The sequence below is a fragment of the Diadema antillarum genome, unplaced genomic scaffold, assembly GCF_040938485.1.
Source record: "Diadema antillarum isolate AM-2024a unplaced genomic scaffold, OU_Dant_1.0 seq00000002_RagTag, whole genome shotgun sequence".
NCBI classification, from domain to species: Eukaryota; Metazoa; Echinodermata; class Echinoidea; order Diadematoida; family Diadematidae; genus Diadema; species Diadema antillarum.
Window position 1 is genome coordinate 1,635,095 of NW_027271124.1, and position 15,979 is coordinate 1,651,073.

Consider the following 15,979-nt stretch of genomic DNA (forward strand, 5'->3'; position numbering starts at 1 on the left):
AATGACATTAATATAAACCAAATAATTACATACAACATGTAAATGTTGTGCTATTCATAACGAGTTTGGTTATGTGTACATAATATCCTGTTCTATGGTCGTCCAGCATGAAGTGACACATTGTATGTTTTGAAACATGAACATGTGACATACCTGGACCAATTGAGCTTCACTGATCTCACATGGCAAGTTCTGAACCTGTTCTAGGAACTGGTGGAGCTCTTCGTAGTTCAGCTGGGTGACAAACTTGGAATCAGTAGAACTTTTGCTCCTGAATGCACATAAAGATTGGAAGTACATGTCATGAATAAGAAAATCAAAGGAAATGCATTGGACCAATTTTCATTAGCCACATTCCCCTCTTCTAATATTCACTCAAAAATGAAAGAGCAGAGTCATGAACCACCTAAGTAATTGCAAGTAACACACAACTGCCTTCAGCAGATCAGAGTGTTGCAATTATTTTGTTTGGAACAAACCTGACAACCATTTTGAATGATTAACTACTGATGCAATCCAAGATATAGTGACTTAATATATCCCCCATATTTGTATACTCCACTGGAGCACGGAAACTTCAAAAATTGCTACATGATAGGACTCCACGTAAAACCATGATAATCTGGAATCTATCACCAGAAGTTAATGCAGTTGCAAATTGATGACTGCCACATCATTTACAGGAAAGAAAAAAACATCAACATAAAGAAAATATTCCATATGCAGCTCTGTTATAAAGGTTCTCAAGCTCCTCAAAGATGTATAAGGAAGTATTTTATCAACAGAACTATGAATATCAGCCCAAGATTACTGCTGCTATTGATTGTGCCACCTACATCAGTGTGTTGGGCCACAAGCAGAGATCCTGATTGAATCTCTGAAGGCTTGACAATGGTTCGAGGTGACTGCAATTTTCATCTTGCATGGGAATCTGGCCTAGCAGAGCCATGGGTGAAACTCAGCTGGAATCCTGCATTACCATGCAAAGGGCATGTACATAATATACCCTCTTCAGCACACAAGTTTAACTGCACTACAATTCAGAAACATGATTTTATCAGATTTACAGATGTACTGGACGCATGCATGTGGGAAGTATAATTCTGTCTAAATCTAATCACGAGCAGGAGAGCCAATGAATTAATGACATGTAGCCAGATCTCAGACTCTCAATGCTCCTCTTTCAGAATATACAAACATCTGAAGAAATCAAATTTTTGCAATGGACATGTCTGATACATGCTTGTAACTCATAGACCTTCATGGAACATACATACATACTTCTAACCTCTCAGAATAACATTGAGTCACCTATGGAATCTGTCCAATCACTAACCTCACATTTGTTGATAACATGAGTTGAGAAGTAGTAAAGGAACCAATTATCATGAGGGGTTTGATATGGCATTATACTTGTAAATATGCATGTACACTGAAACTGAAACCTAAGAGTCATATTTTTCAGCCATTGTAGTGTGATAAATCTATCAAATAAATGTGTGTGACAGAGCTTTTTTAAAATTACTTTTCAAGACAACTGCACAGTTCTGTGCAACCCTACAACCTACCCCCATGTAAGCCCAGCATATCTATCCTTACCTTGTCCTGTGCTTCTTGTTGACCAGCTGAATGGCCACACTGGCGCACTGCTCTGCCTCGGCCACCGCATTCATGAGTTGCTGCAGAAGGTCGTTGTCGGGAAAGTGCTTCTCGTCGGCCTCCTCTATCATTTCCTTCAGCTGTGACATGTCTGTTGGAAGGGTAAGGAGTGATGCTTGATTACAGACTCTTTCTTCTCATAACATCATTTTCAACAGCATAAAGGTAATCACTAAAATGTAAACTGTAGATTAAGTTTAACATATTTTGCCTTTATGTAAAAACTGCAGTGCATCTCGTCAAATCATTTAGCTGTATCAGCTCATACCAAAACAGTTGGTGAAAACTCTTCATCACATGGAAAACATGTGACACTCTTCACCACATTGTAATGCATTGCACTATATACCTATACAAACATTTATGTACAGGATACAGCACAAGATTCACAGAAACTAGTGGGGCACATTGAGTTAGAAATGCTTGATGAAGGTAATCAGTATCCAAACACACTGAAGTACATAAAAGACACTAAATACATGAGGGTTGCAAAGTACAACAGAGAATAATTTACCAAGCTTTGAATCCTGAGGAGCTTCCAGTGCATTCTTGACCTTGTTGGCCCAGTTGTCAAAAGATTCAGCTCTGATCTTCAAGTTGTGCAGCATGGCTGGCAGCTCATCCAATGTGTAGCGATACCTGAAATGAAGAAAAATCAAATGAGGTAAACATTTTATGATGTGGCCTAGTCTCATTGCAACATTACAACAACAACAACAAAAAGAAATGGATACATCACATGCTACCTATCACATTTGTAAAGACTTCAATGCATGAGGGACAAGTGTGTTTTAGCCTTTGATTTTTTCATTACTGTCCTATCAAGTGCTACACATGACAAACACTTATAATCTTGACACCACAACATTGTGCCACCTACATCAGTGTGTTGGGCCACAAGCAGAGATCCTGATTGAATCTCTGAAGGCTTGACAATGGTTCGAGGTGACTGCAACTTTTATCTTGCATGGGAATCTGGCCTAGCTGAGCTACGGAAAGAGCTCAGCTGGAATCCTGCATTACCATGCACTTTGGAGCAGTGCAAGATTTCAGAAAGTGGAAATATAGAAAGCTAAGCAAGTAAACACCAATGTGAATCTGGTCATAACATTCCAAAAGAGATGTTCAGTCCAGTAAAATACAACAAGTAAGTCTTACTGCAGCCCTTCCAAAAGGAAACATTTCGTTGGGAATGGATAGGTACAGGTGCCACAACAACTACAACATCAATGAACTTATAATAAACATATAGACACACACACATATATGCCAAAACCACTGGATGATTTGAGAAAAAATCATGGTGTATACACTTTTATTATACCTGCAATCTTCACATAAATGTGAAAATTCCAAGGTCTTGTATACAGGAGATACTCACTACAAGTGAGCAATTGTACTGCTACAATACACTGTAAGGGTTGATGCTTCCCTTTTAGTATCATGCAGCATGGTATCTACACACTGCCACTCCTAGGCCCCATGTTTGAGAGATTAGGAGGTAAACTCTTCTAACATCATATCTACTATTCTGAAACATCTTTTATCCTCCGATCAATAACCATGGTAAACACTTCAGCTCTAAAGAAGTAAACTGTGCCCTTTAATCACACAATACTTGCATTTTCACTATTGTCTTCAAGCCACTCACTTCTAACAAAGCAAACAATTAAACAATTATGTCACTTGCATAGCTTATGTGACCCCCTACATTACCATGTAATCTGTTTTTAGTATCAGATACAGATGTAAATGATTATTACAATCAATTGGAACACTGCGGTTAAGCCCATATGTGGATATATGTTGTGAATTTGAAACCTGCCTGACAGGTATGTCTTGGTGTGAGGTGTTTCCCCACCATTTCCCATGTGTGTGACCAAGAAGTATGAATTGGAAATTGCCCAAGCTGTGGGTAATGATGGCAATGATGGCAGGGGGAGTGCTCTAATGCACTGAAGAGGCTACCCTGGGTGGGTGGAGCCATATCATTATCATTCCAAGGACTTTGGACCAGAGAGCATGAGATATGGTCCCTTATGATTTTCGTCATGCACATCACATGATTTCTAGATATATGATCATTGTTCCTGTATACATTGCCCGATTGACCCCTCTTTTTTTTTTCTGGTCCTTAACCCAACAAAGACTAGTCAAGAGTTGATCAAACAAGGGTTTTTGGGAAATGTGTGTCATGGCAAAGATCAGTTTGTCCTAAATGGATTAATGAGAGCAACAGGGTTTCTACCAGGATCTCCAAAGCATGTGATTACTCTTGCAGATGACTGGAATGCAGGAAGGAAATACACATTGCGGTAAAACTGAACTTCCCTGGTCCTATCCTGTGCATCCTGGAAATATAACTAGCAGTAACCTTCTCCAGCCACGGAAATGACATACTATCCATCTGAGGGGCTTTTGAATGTTGCCTCAAAGGAGTTTTTCCCAAACCCACAGATGTGAGCCTATACCGGGTGTCCCAAAAAAAGCGGAACGGTGGATTTTCAGTACCTTGCGGTCTAAAAGTTATATATCTTTTGACATCATTAGAAAGAACATCTCCCGCAGAAGACTATGATACCAAAATCATCAAATTTGGTTCAGTACTTTTTATTCTACACCAATTTCTGAAAATGCAGTCATTGCCAAATTTCGCCGGATTTTTGCGACTTATGAGATAATAATTTGAGTGCACTACGCGATCCATACGGTGAATATTGTGTAAGCTCGGTGATCCGTGTCAACAAAAGATACAGCTTTCACATTGGGAAACCCGCGTGTGTGTGTGTGTGTGTCTGTGTGTGTGTGTGTGTGTGTGCGCGCGCTCCCAATATGAAAGCGTTATCTTTTGTTGACATGGATCAACGAGCTTACACAATTCACCGTATGGAACGCGTGTCGCACCCAAATTATTATCTCATAAGTCGCAAAAAAATGAAAATGACTGCATTTACAGAAATTGGCGTAGAATAAAAAGTGCTGAACCAAATTTAATGATTTTGGTATCATGGTCTTTTGCGGAAGATGCTCTTTCTAATAATGTCAAAAAATATATCACTTTTAGAACGCAAGGTACTGAAAATCCACCGTTCCGCTTTTTTTGGGACACTCGGTATAGCCTGGCACATACAGTTTCACTATTGGCAACTTCTGCGATATGAAGCACACGGGAATTGTACTTGACTGCGAACATGTGCAGATCAATTTGCTCACTTTGGCCAGAATGAGCATTCTTTTTTCAAAATTACCTACCATAAGTAACAAAGCAAGTGGAGAGCACAGACCTCTATCAAACAGCTCATTTCCACCCATACAAGTATGCTGAAAACCGGCCATATTTCCCAATGATCAAGAAGCCTTGTGTTTAATACCTCATCATCAGCTTCCTGCTGCGCGCCCATATGCAAACCTCAAATACGCGCAGCTTGAACTCCAAGTTCATTGACCCTATTTGCCAAAAGATGAAAAACAAATCCTTCAAAAATTCATAACATTTCTGGATCACTACCAAAATTTAATCATCTGTTCGTTGTGCCATTATCAACTTTTCCTGTAAGGTTCATACAAATTAGTTCACAACTCTTTGAGTTATTTTGCAAATAGACAAACAAATCAATGCTGATAAAAACATCAACCTCCTTACCGAAGGTAATAACCATGGTATTAGCATATGTTAGCATATTTCAGAAATTTCCAATAATTCCAATGACTGTACACTATTCTATAGAGGTTATGCAGGGTAAGTTTTCACATTAGCCTTCAAATAAAGAAAAAAAAATACCATCTCTATCTACACACAGTAAAGTAATTAGTGTGTTTATATAGCCATTGCTCTTTACCAATCCTTCCATTTCTTTTTAACTCTTCCACTTACCTGGACTGCATTTTCAGAAAGCCATAAACACATCATTTTCTAAAATTCTGGAACTGACATCTCTCCAGGTCAAAACGGATAAAATGAACTTTCCATATATAAGATACCATTTGGATTCTAGAGGCATCTTGATATTGCTATGATGTAAATCTGTCTGTTTGTTTGTTTGTCTGTCATTGCTATTTTATGAAGCAGTGCTGCTGGTAAGTAGTCCTTCACTCTTGGACTGTGCATGTAGAGAATACTACATTCCAAAACAGCCCTTTCATAAGCATAAATATCAACTATGAACATCCAAAGATTTGACCTTCCCCCACCCCTCCTACCCTCCTCCCCCTCTCCATGAGAATCTCGGTGGGCTTACCGGAGGCAGTGCCTGGAAGGCTGGCATTCGCACAGCTTGTCCACGTGCTTGATGCAGACCAGTCTGTTAGGGGTGCAGGGGCAGGTGATGGCAGACAGGAAGCAGGTGGTCTTGCAGCTCTCACACTGACGCTCATCATCCGGCAGCAGCTCAAAGGCCTCGCGCTCTGCCTCCACAGTGCCCTGGGCAGGTGTCACAATAAGGATTACAGTTGATGAAAATTTGAAAGGGTCACTGTATATTTAACACAAACTATCAATGAACTACCACTGACAAGAATTGAGCAATAAATGTCAGCAGCATAAATCAAATGTGCCCTGGACTGTTGTAAAACAACTATGTATCCCTGAATGGAAGTGAATTACCAACATCTAAGCATGATTGTAGAGAAGATTTAAAAATTGGTAGGTTTTTGCAAAGGATATGAATACTTATGCGTACATCTGTATGTAAGATGTCAAGGCCAATGCATGCTACACAACTTTTGCCACGACTCATCGATTGTACAATCTAGCAGCCAGAAGTTTGACATCACCAGCCTCGCCAGTTTCCAGTCACGACCAGTAGTGAAGATACGACATGTCAAATTTTTGCGACCGGTTGTGGAACTGTCAGCAAATCGTGCTACTGTGTATGCACCGATGCCAGTCAATACAGTCTGAAGCCTCGCTGCTGTAAACGCACAAATTCTCACAATGCACTGATTTTTGTGCATTTTGCGCTGCTTTTGTCTAGCCAAAATTCTAAAACCCTTCAAAATATCTTTAGGATTTTCATTGCACATTTTGAATGAGTTAACAATCATGCAGCATGAATACAAGAAACAGAGAATATGTTTTTGAGCTGCTCAGCACAAAAATATGGACGTTTACAGTATGTGATCTGATCGCATGGTGTGCGGTGCAAAGTCGCGCTATTAGTCGTGTCTATAGAATCGTGAGACTGGTCAGATGTGGTGCGAGGTGGGCTCAAGACATTCAGGATGCTCACCCTCTCCAGAAGGGCCTTCCGGCAGCCCTTCTCATCCTCCACCATGTACAGCATCTCCTTGTAGACAGCCGCCGCCATGCTCAGGTCCAGGCTCTCGGGGTCGGCTGCCATCTTGCACACCAGCTCCTCATGGGAGAAGACACAGACGCGGTTCAGCTGGCGGTAGTGCTCGATGCACAGCCTCCCCATAGGCAGCTGATGGATACACGGAAGGTGAAAGTTAAAATACAATCCTAGGTAAGTATACATTTGCAACCTGCGTGATCCTTCCTGTATCTCACATAAAACATTATCATATGAATGATATCAGTAAGAGGCCTTTATCAATGAATGAATTTGAAAGAAATGTACTCCTGAAAGCCACTTTATTTCTGCTAATGCATTCTGGTATTCCGTTTCTGCTGATTTATATTGCATGGTTACAGTGCAACCAGAACTGCTCTGATGAAAACTTCCATTATGTCAGGGGCGGCGCAGCCGTGGGGGCCGTGGGGGCTTGGGCCCCCACACTTTATGTGCACCATACAAAGGAATACATAAGATGTCATCACTTTGGGCCCCCACACTTTTTTTAACCCGGAAGTACGTAAGAGGCACTACAATGGGAGGGGAGAGAATGAGCTGAGGACCTTTTTTTTTTTTTTTTTTTGCTTGTTAGCTGAAGAAACCCGGAAGTGGACGGGTAGAGATGAGCTGGGGACCTTTTTTTTTTTTTTGCTTGTCAGCTAAAGAAAACCCGGAAGTGGACGGGGACGGGGAGAGATGTGCTGAGGACCTTTTTTTTTTTTTTTTTTTTTTGCTTGTTAGCTCATGAATGAAACCCGGAAGTGGGCCCCCACACTTTTGAAAACAGTGCGCCTGCCCTGTATGTAACATACAGGAAATAATACCTCTGCCTCACCTGGCATAAAAGAAAATTAAAAATAAATACATAAAAAAAAAAATAATAATAATAAAATAAAAAAATCTTTTCTGTGCAGATTCCCATCAATAAGCTGTGGAGGACTAGCTTTGGGTATGTATGCACAAGGTTGATATAACATTTCACAAGGGGGGGGGGGGGGGGGGGGGGGGGGGGACTGACTACACGACTCACACATAATGAAACAGATCACATCATTATGAGGTTCCTAGCAGTGTCACATCAGATGTAGAAGTCTCTCACTATTTCTCAATCACACCACATGCGTACGTGTACATGTGCTTCATACTGTTACATTGATGACATGTGCAAAGCAAGTGCTTAGTCTTAATACTGAAAAAAAAAATCCCTTTGAACTGCTGCTTATTTCCAGGCGTGCCATATTTGGTGTATACAAATGTTGCTCACCCAGTCTGCGGGACAAAAGTTGACAGCTTCTGCAAAGTTGTATCCCTGGTTGAAGCCTGCATGGTAGGCCCGGGGGAATGTCACCACAAACTCCCCAGCACACTGGTTGGTCCTCACAATCTGGTCAAATAGAAACAGGGCAAGAACAATGAGAGGAGCATTTAACCATTTCTGTCTGAGAACCTTTGATTGATTCCAATTGAAAAAATATGTCACACTACCTACATACACCCTATCATCATCTATAGTTATGTCCAAAGACGATACTAACCACTTAATATCTGAAATATGATTTTTTTTTTCCCCCCTTTTCATTTCATGTGCTTACCCTTCATGTGAAACCCTTGTCAGGGTGAACCACACTACAACAAAATCTTAGTTTTTAGGACCTTGGTAGGGAAAAAGAATGGAACTAGAAATGTTGCTATGGCGACTGGTATGCCTCCGCCATAATGCATGATTCTCCTAATAGGTCTATAGTACATGTGGACAATGTGTGATGACAGTTTCACATTATTGGGTAAAATATTAAAATGATATGTTTGTCACAAATGTGTTGAATGTTCACATTCCTTGACCTAGGTTTAATTGGATGAATAGGAGAGCACGTATTTGGAGATTTTAGGACTTTTACTTGACTTTGACCCTTTTATAAGTTTATGCATTGAGTAATTTTCAAGGTATGGAGAAAAGGTACAATTTCTGTATTGAATAGTAAATTGCTACCATTTCACCTGGCCTTTGGACGGACGGACAGAAGGACGGACTGAAGGATGGACAACCCAAAAACATAATGCCTCTGGCACCACTTCGTGGCAAAGGCATTAAAAAAAAAGGGTACCTCGATGGTAACAAGGTGGACTTCATACACAGCTAAACTTAAATTGAATACGAACAGAAAAAAAAAAAATCATAAATTTGCTTTGTTGTCCCCGCCGAACGAGTTCGAGCAGGGGACTATGAAACGGGCTCCGTACGTGTGTGTGTCCGTGTGTCCGTCCGTACGTGTGTCCGCCCGTGTGTCCGTCCGTGTGTGCGTCCGTGTGTGATCAAAATCTTCAATTTGCTACTTCTCTGTCATTTATGAGCCAATTTTGATTCTGTTTGCTTTATATGATAGCACTACATGGGAGCTTTGAAACTTCTACACAGAATTTCAGTCGTGACCTTTGACCTTGACCTTTGACCTATATTGTACATTTTGCTACAAAATGCTACTCCTTCGCCATTTCTAACCCGATTTCGATTCCGTTTGCTTTATGTGATGGCACTAGGTGAGGGCTTCAAAACTTCTACACAGAATTTTGACCTTTGACTTCTTTGACCTTTGACCTTGATTTTTTACCTGTATTGTACATTTTGCTACAAAATGCTACTCCTTCGCCATTTCTTACCCAATTTCGATTCCGTTTGCTTTATGTGATGGCACTAGGTGAGGGCTTCAAAACTTCTACACAGAATTTTGACCTTTGGCTTCTTTGACCTTTGACCTTGATTTTTGACCTGTTTTGTACATTTTGCTACAAAATGCTACTCCTTCGCCATTTCTTACCCGATTTCGATTCTGTTTGCTTTATGTGATGGCACTAGGTGAGGGCTTCAAAACTTGTACACAGAATTTTGACCTTTGACTTCTTTGACCTTTGACCTTAATTTTTGACCTACATTTTTTGTACATTTTGCTACAAAATGCTACTCCTTCGCCATTTCTTACCCGATTTTGATTCCGTTTGCTTTATGTGATGGCACTAGGTGAGCGCTTCAAAACTTGTACACAGAATTTTGACCTTTGACTTCTTTGACCTTTGACCTTGATTTTTGACCTATATTGTACATTTTGCTACAAAATGCTACTTCCGGCGGGGACACATATTACGCACCGCGTAATTTCTACTTTTCCTTGTTGTTGCTGTTTTGGGTTTCATTTTTGTTTCGTTTTTCAAACAGGTGGTCTTCATGACAGGTGGTGTTTAGAACAGGTGATTACTGCAGCAGAACTTGGTGTGCAAAAAAAAAAAAAATTTCAGAGTAAAACTACAAAGTAAAAGACCTAATGCCAAGACCAGAGCTGCCAACATTCATATATTAAATCAGGTAGGTTCCAGTGAGCAATCATGGAGATACATGTGTATTACATACGTCTCAACGGGCAAAGACCATTCCCTTATACCGGGTGTCCCAAAAAAAGCGGAACGGTGGATTTTCAGTACCTTGCGTTCTAAAAGTTATATATCTTTTGACATCATTAGAAAGAGCATCTTCCGCAGAAGACCATGATACCAAAATCATTAAATTTGGTTCAGTACTTTTTATTCTACGCCAATTTCTGTAAATGCAGTCATTTTCAATTTTTTGCGACTTATGAGATAATAATTTGGGTGCGCAACGCGTTCCATACGGTGAATTGTGTAAGCTCGTTGATCATGTCAACAAAAGATAATGCTTTCATATTGGGCGCGCGCACACACACAACACACACACAGACACACACACACACACACACACACACACACACTGTTTTTTCCTGGCCCGTGCCCAATGTGAAAGCTGTATCTTTTGTTGACATGAATCACCGAGCTTACACAATGTTCACCGTATGGATCGCGTGTCGCGGTCAAATTATTATCTCATAAGTCGCAAAATTCCGGCGAAATTTGACAATGACTGCATTTTCAGAAATTGGCGTAGAATAAAAAGTACTGAACCAAATTTAATGATTTTGGTATCATAGTCTTCTGCGGAAGATTCTCTTTCTAATAATGTCAAAAGATATATAACTTTTAGACCGCAAGGTACTTAAAATCCACCGTTCCGCTTTTTTTGGGACATCCAGTATATCCTTTTATAAGGACATGAGAGAGCCATTCCCAAGTTTACGGGGAGTCACGGTCTCCTGTAGAATCGAGAAGGCTCAGCAGCCAAGCAAGACTAAAGAAGAGCAAAGAGGCCCTACACTCACCGGCACGCCATGGTTCATGAGGATGGTTGGCGACATGATGGTAACGAGCTGATGGAGAAGATCTGGCTGTGCCTCAAACAGCTCTGGCGCCTGGTTCTTCATTACCTCCTCAAAGGCTTCCGCCTGACTCCCAGGCACTCCATACCATGTCTTAGGCTCTCCCCTGGGTTGGAGCAAGAAGCAATCAAAAAGACTCGGTCATATAGAGCTCTACATGCTGATTTACATCACAAGTTTTGCCTGCCAAGCAAGAGTCTAGCAGAGCTGTATTACACTTCATAGAAATTAATCCCTCAGATATTAGAAACAACATTTGGAAGTTGTGAAAGGAGACATGCTCTGTCTCTAGAGTAATCAAAAATCATTGTTTTCATGCCCAACATTATAAGTTTCTTGTAATAATTATTTAAGAAATCTTCTTTCTAGCTTTTTCATAATCTCTCACTGAGCCAAATATAGCAAATTTTCTCATGCAAGTGTCCATAAATGGTTAAAATGCATGGCAAAACCTATAATTTCCTTTCCTTCAGCAGTGTCTCGTAATTGACGTAAAATATTTCTTTCATAACTCTCAATGTAGCTCTTTCTTGTAATTCAAACAATCATGGCAACAAAGAAGTAATATGCTCAAACAAAGTAAGTGAGAGTCCAATTATCAATGAAATTTTAACCACTGCATGTTTCAGGTGTAGTTGATCAGTGAGCCACTATGTTTTATCACTTCATTGGCATCAATATAACACTGCATCAGAGAGCTGATTGGGGGGAGGGGTTAGTTGTCTGGTCCCCTGGAGTCTTACCAATGCAGGTAGTTGATGGAGTAGCTCCAGTGATCCTCGTTGTGCCAACAGAAGGAGGAAAAGCACATGCCCACATAGATCCAGGGCACCTTCATGCCAGAGATGTCAGCATTGATGTGGCACAGCACTGACTCGTTTTGTATCGGCAGGTTGTTCAGGTTCCAAGGTGATGTGATGTATTCCTAGAAAGGCATCATAAATCCAGAAGATGGAATAATGGCCATGGGTATCCTGGACACATTGTGGTTCTTGTCATGGCAGCAAAAGAATTGGCATGTAATATGTAGTTTTAAATCCACTCCTTCAAATACATAGTCTATAGGGGTCATTCCTCATCTTTTGATCTGATGTGGTATACTAAATGCACTTTTTTATTCTTTCATTCGGTCTTCCTTTTTTGGGGGGAGGGGGGGGGTGCTGGGATGGGAGGGGGAGCCATGCCTTTCTCTGACCGTGAAATTAAAGTATATTCTTTAATCTATGCATATCAAGAGAAATTGCATAGCACCTTCATAACAGACAATGTAAGGCAAACAGCTGGCAAAGACCATCATAAACTTCACAATCATTTACACTGAACCATCATCATATAAAAAGAGCATAAGGGACAAGCACTTACAAGTGAAACAAATGCTAAATCATTGTCCTCCCACCCATCCCCCTCCCCAATTACTATTCTGTCATCTGATCTTTAACATTTAAATGTTTTGTTTTTAGGGCAGACTTCTCCATGAGAATCACTTGGTGTCTTCATTTATATGAGCTTTAGATGCACAACTTCCAATTACCTTTGTCATCAATAAGAGTTGCAAAACTAGTCAAAAAAAAGAAAGAAAAAAAAGAAGAAAACAAGAATGATAATAGAACAAGTCAGCATCTCCCTTTACCTGATCTTCTGGGGCCACACACTTGTTCTTCTTGGTGGGGAATCCACTGCCCTGGTTCAGGGTGTGGATGTCCGCCCCATACTCCACCAGAACATCATCCTCCACCGACTGCACAAGACGCCAAAACTCTTTCTCAATGGACTCAGGCGGTACCATCTGTAAGCCATGAAGAAAGGAAAAACTACATTAAACAAGTAAATACAAAAACAACAACTATTGCATTGATAAATGAACAAGACATCAGCCTTCTTACAACATTATCTATCTCATCATGATGCAAGAACGACCGCCAAATGTAATAAATAAGATCTGACGGTCAGTTGAACATTGTGTACAATGTGGGAGAATGCAACACATCTGCTTTCATTTGTTACGTCTGGCAAATATCAATGTAACCTTGCCAAGTCACTGAAAAAAAAAGAAAAAGAAAAAAGGATTTTGACTTGTATAGAGCGGAGGGGACTGACTGAAAAGGAAGACTTACATGGACAGGCATGGAGAAGAAGTCCTTCTTGAACTGGTCCGCCTTCTCACCAAAGGACTGGAGGGTGTACTCTCTGCGAGCTGTCTCAAATCCAAAGGGATCTTGCGGCTTGCTGCATTCCTGTGGATATCAACATAATCCATTCATGGAGTTTGCTTTGATGAAAACAAATACCGATCTTGCCTGTATATTCTAGGGTTAGTTACACTGGTAAGCTGATCTGATGTAAAGTTTCATTCTAGTACCAGAAGTAACATGAATGAAGTTCTTTGTATTTGTACTTTTCTGTGTAATAAGTGTGTAGTAACCTGTATGTTGAAAATGTATTAACATATATATGTTCAATTTAACATTCTTCTATCTTTTAATTTCCCATCATACTTTTAGGTTATAAAAAGAACATGAACATGATGTGATTACAACAAGTGGCACTGGAACCCTGTCAATCATCTTGATATTGTCTTGATACAAAAGTCAGCATTAAAAACTTAAAGGACAAGTTCACCTTCATAGACATGTGGGTTGAGTGAATGCAGCAATATTAGTACAACACATCAGTGAGAGTTTGAGCAAAATCGGACAATCCGTTCAAAAGTTATGAATTTTTTAAATTTCTGCTCAGTCACGGCTGGATGAGGAGATTGCTATAGCGTGTGATGTCACATGTGTACAACGATATAAAGACAGAATAAAGAAAATTCAACATATTTCCATATTTCTCGCATAACAAAAGAACACTCGACTTCTCTCTTTCAGAAGGCACGGGGAATAATATTACCCTTAACATACGTCAGTAGCAAGTCGAAGAAATTTGCACTTTATTCAAAAAGTAAAGTTTTGTGAAATTCTCTTTTTATTTTCCTTATATAGTTGTACGCATGTGACATCATACACTGTAGTAGTCTTCTCTTCCAGCAGTGACTGCGCAGATACTTAAAATATTCGTAACTTTTGAACAGATTGTCCAATTTTCCTCAAACTTTCACTGATGTGTTCTACTAATATTGCTGCATTCTCTCAATCCTTATGTGTAAATGAAGGTGGACTTGTCCTTTAATCTGAATTTTGGGTCTGCCCCATACCTTGGCAACACACGAAGGGCATCTCCAGTCTCCCTTGGGAACTTCTGGAAGTGGCGGGATGAGACAAAATGTGTGAAAACTGTCGTCGCATCCATCGCAGAGGAGCAGGCAGTCCTCTGCATCGCCCCGCCCACATGTGTGACACATGTACATCTCAATCTGTATTAGAGTAAACATACGGATTTAGCATATACACTTCAATTTCCTCTAAATGCTGTTCCATGAAAATGTAGTGACTCATGATGTAACATCGATGCTTAACTCTTGCTCCTTCAAATCTGTAGCAGAACGGCACTACAAAATAAACAAAGCTTCTTAATCTTCCCATAGTTCTCAACATCATAATATATTATTTCATCATGATTAAGAATAGAACAACCCCTCAATGTGATTAATACCCTATCTAATACTGAGGGAGTTACATATGTAGTTCAATGAGCACTAACTTTGTATGCTTTTTATTGAAAAAAAAAAAATTGTTGATACCGTGCCAACACATTGCTCAACATGGAATAAAATTATGTTTTGCTCAATTAAAAATTGTTGGTCAAATGTGCCATATTTTACTCAAGTGCTCAACAACCGAGTTAGATTAATAGACTGGTAATTTCTATGATTTTTATTAAAAGATGCTGCAACCATGGCAACACAATGTTCAACATTAGCAAAATATGGAGTTTGCACAAGTAGATATCACAGCCATCAAATGTATTCCAAACAAATAAACAACTCACAAAGTTGGCACTCAGTGCCCCAGTCCTGGCTCTCATAGTCATGGACGAGCCCCCCGCTGCCTGCTGCTCAGCCAGCTTTCTGGGAGACGTCTTGGTGGCCTTCTTGGTAGCCTTGGGCTCCTTGTAGTCTGGGTCCGAAGTGCTGCTCTGACGGTCCAGCTTGGCCCACGATCCATCAGTGCCATCTGGACAATTTGAAGAAGAGTACAACAGACGGGGCAATGAGTGAATGAAAAGTCATTTTTACCAACATGTCTCTACATGATCTATTATTCCTGTTTACACTGAAATATGAATTTTCCTCCTGTTATGATCTGTTGCTAGACTGTTGTGACTTTATATCAAATTTACCCATCTTTTATCAGAGATAATATCTTTTATGATCTGATTAACATTTATAGAGCAGAACAGTCTGCAGTTAAAGATATAATCCTACGGTTTGAATTTTTACAAACAAGCACATATAAATATTTGAAGTTTACATTAACGGTTGTCTTCATGCATGGTATAATATTCCTTTGTATGATACTGGACATTTTATGGGAGCACACACTTGCTGGTTTAATCTGGAAGCACAAAAAATATGTCAAGAGGAGGCATACGTGCGGTACAAAAATGAAACCTAGACAAGAAACACAAGATACTGGTTCTCTTCAAGGTGCATAACAGACAGACACAAGGAAATGAAAAGTAACTTGACGATACTGAAAGCAGTCATTTACATGTCATAGTAGCAGAGGGAAAGTAACAGTGACAACATTTACACTTTAGTCTAAGCCATGCTGTTACAAGCTCTGGCATCAAAGGTAGCAAAAA

General features: G+C 40.0%; 1 protein-coding gene across 1 annotated transcript in view; it reads right to left on the reverse strand.

The window, feature by feature from the left end:
* Positions 1 to 15,979, reverse strand: part of LOC139724884 (lysine-specific demethylase 5A-like) — a 73,884-nt gene that overhangs the window by 12,515 nt on the left and 45,390 nt on the right. The window contains exons 9-20 of the mRNA XM_071636007.1: positions 15,164 to 15,348; positions 14,430 to 14,588; positions 13,348 to 13,467; positions 12,864 to 13,019; positions 11,977 to 12,158; positions 11,177 to 11,339; positions 8,218 to 8,337; positions 6,888 to 7,082; positions 5,898 to 6,079; positions 2,174 to 2,298; positions 1,600 to 1,750; positions 154 to 271 (exon numbers count right to left, since the gene is read on the reverse strand). Coding sequence (XP_071492108.1) covers positions 154 to 271; positions 1,600 to 1,750; positions 2,174 to 2,298; positions 5,898 to 6,079; positions 6,888 to 7,082; positions 8,218 to 8,337; positions 11,177 to 11,339; positions 11,977 to 12,158; positions 12,864 to 13,019; positions 13,348 to 13,467; positions 14,430 to 14,588; positions 15,164 to 15,348 — 1,856 coding nt within the window. The remainder of the gene's footprint in view (positions 1 to 153; positions 272 to 1,599; positions 1,751 to 2,173; positions 2,299 to 5,897; positions 6,080 to 6,887; positions 7,083 to 8,217; positions 8,338 to 11,176; positions 11,340 to 11,976; positions 12,159 to 12,863; positions 13,020 to 13,347; positions 13,468 to 14,429; positions 14,589 to 15,163; positions 15,349 to 15,979) is intronic.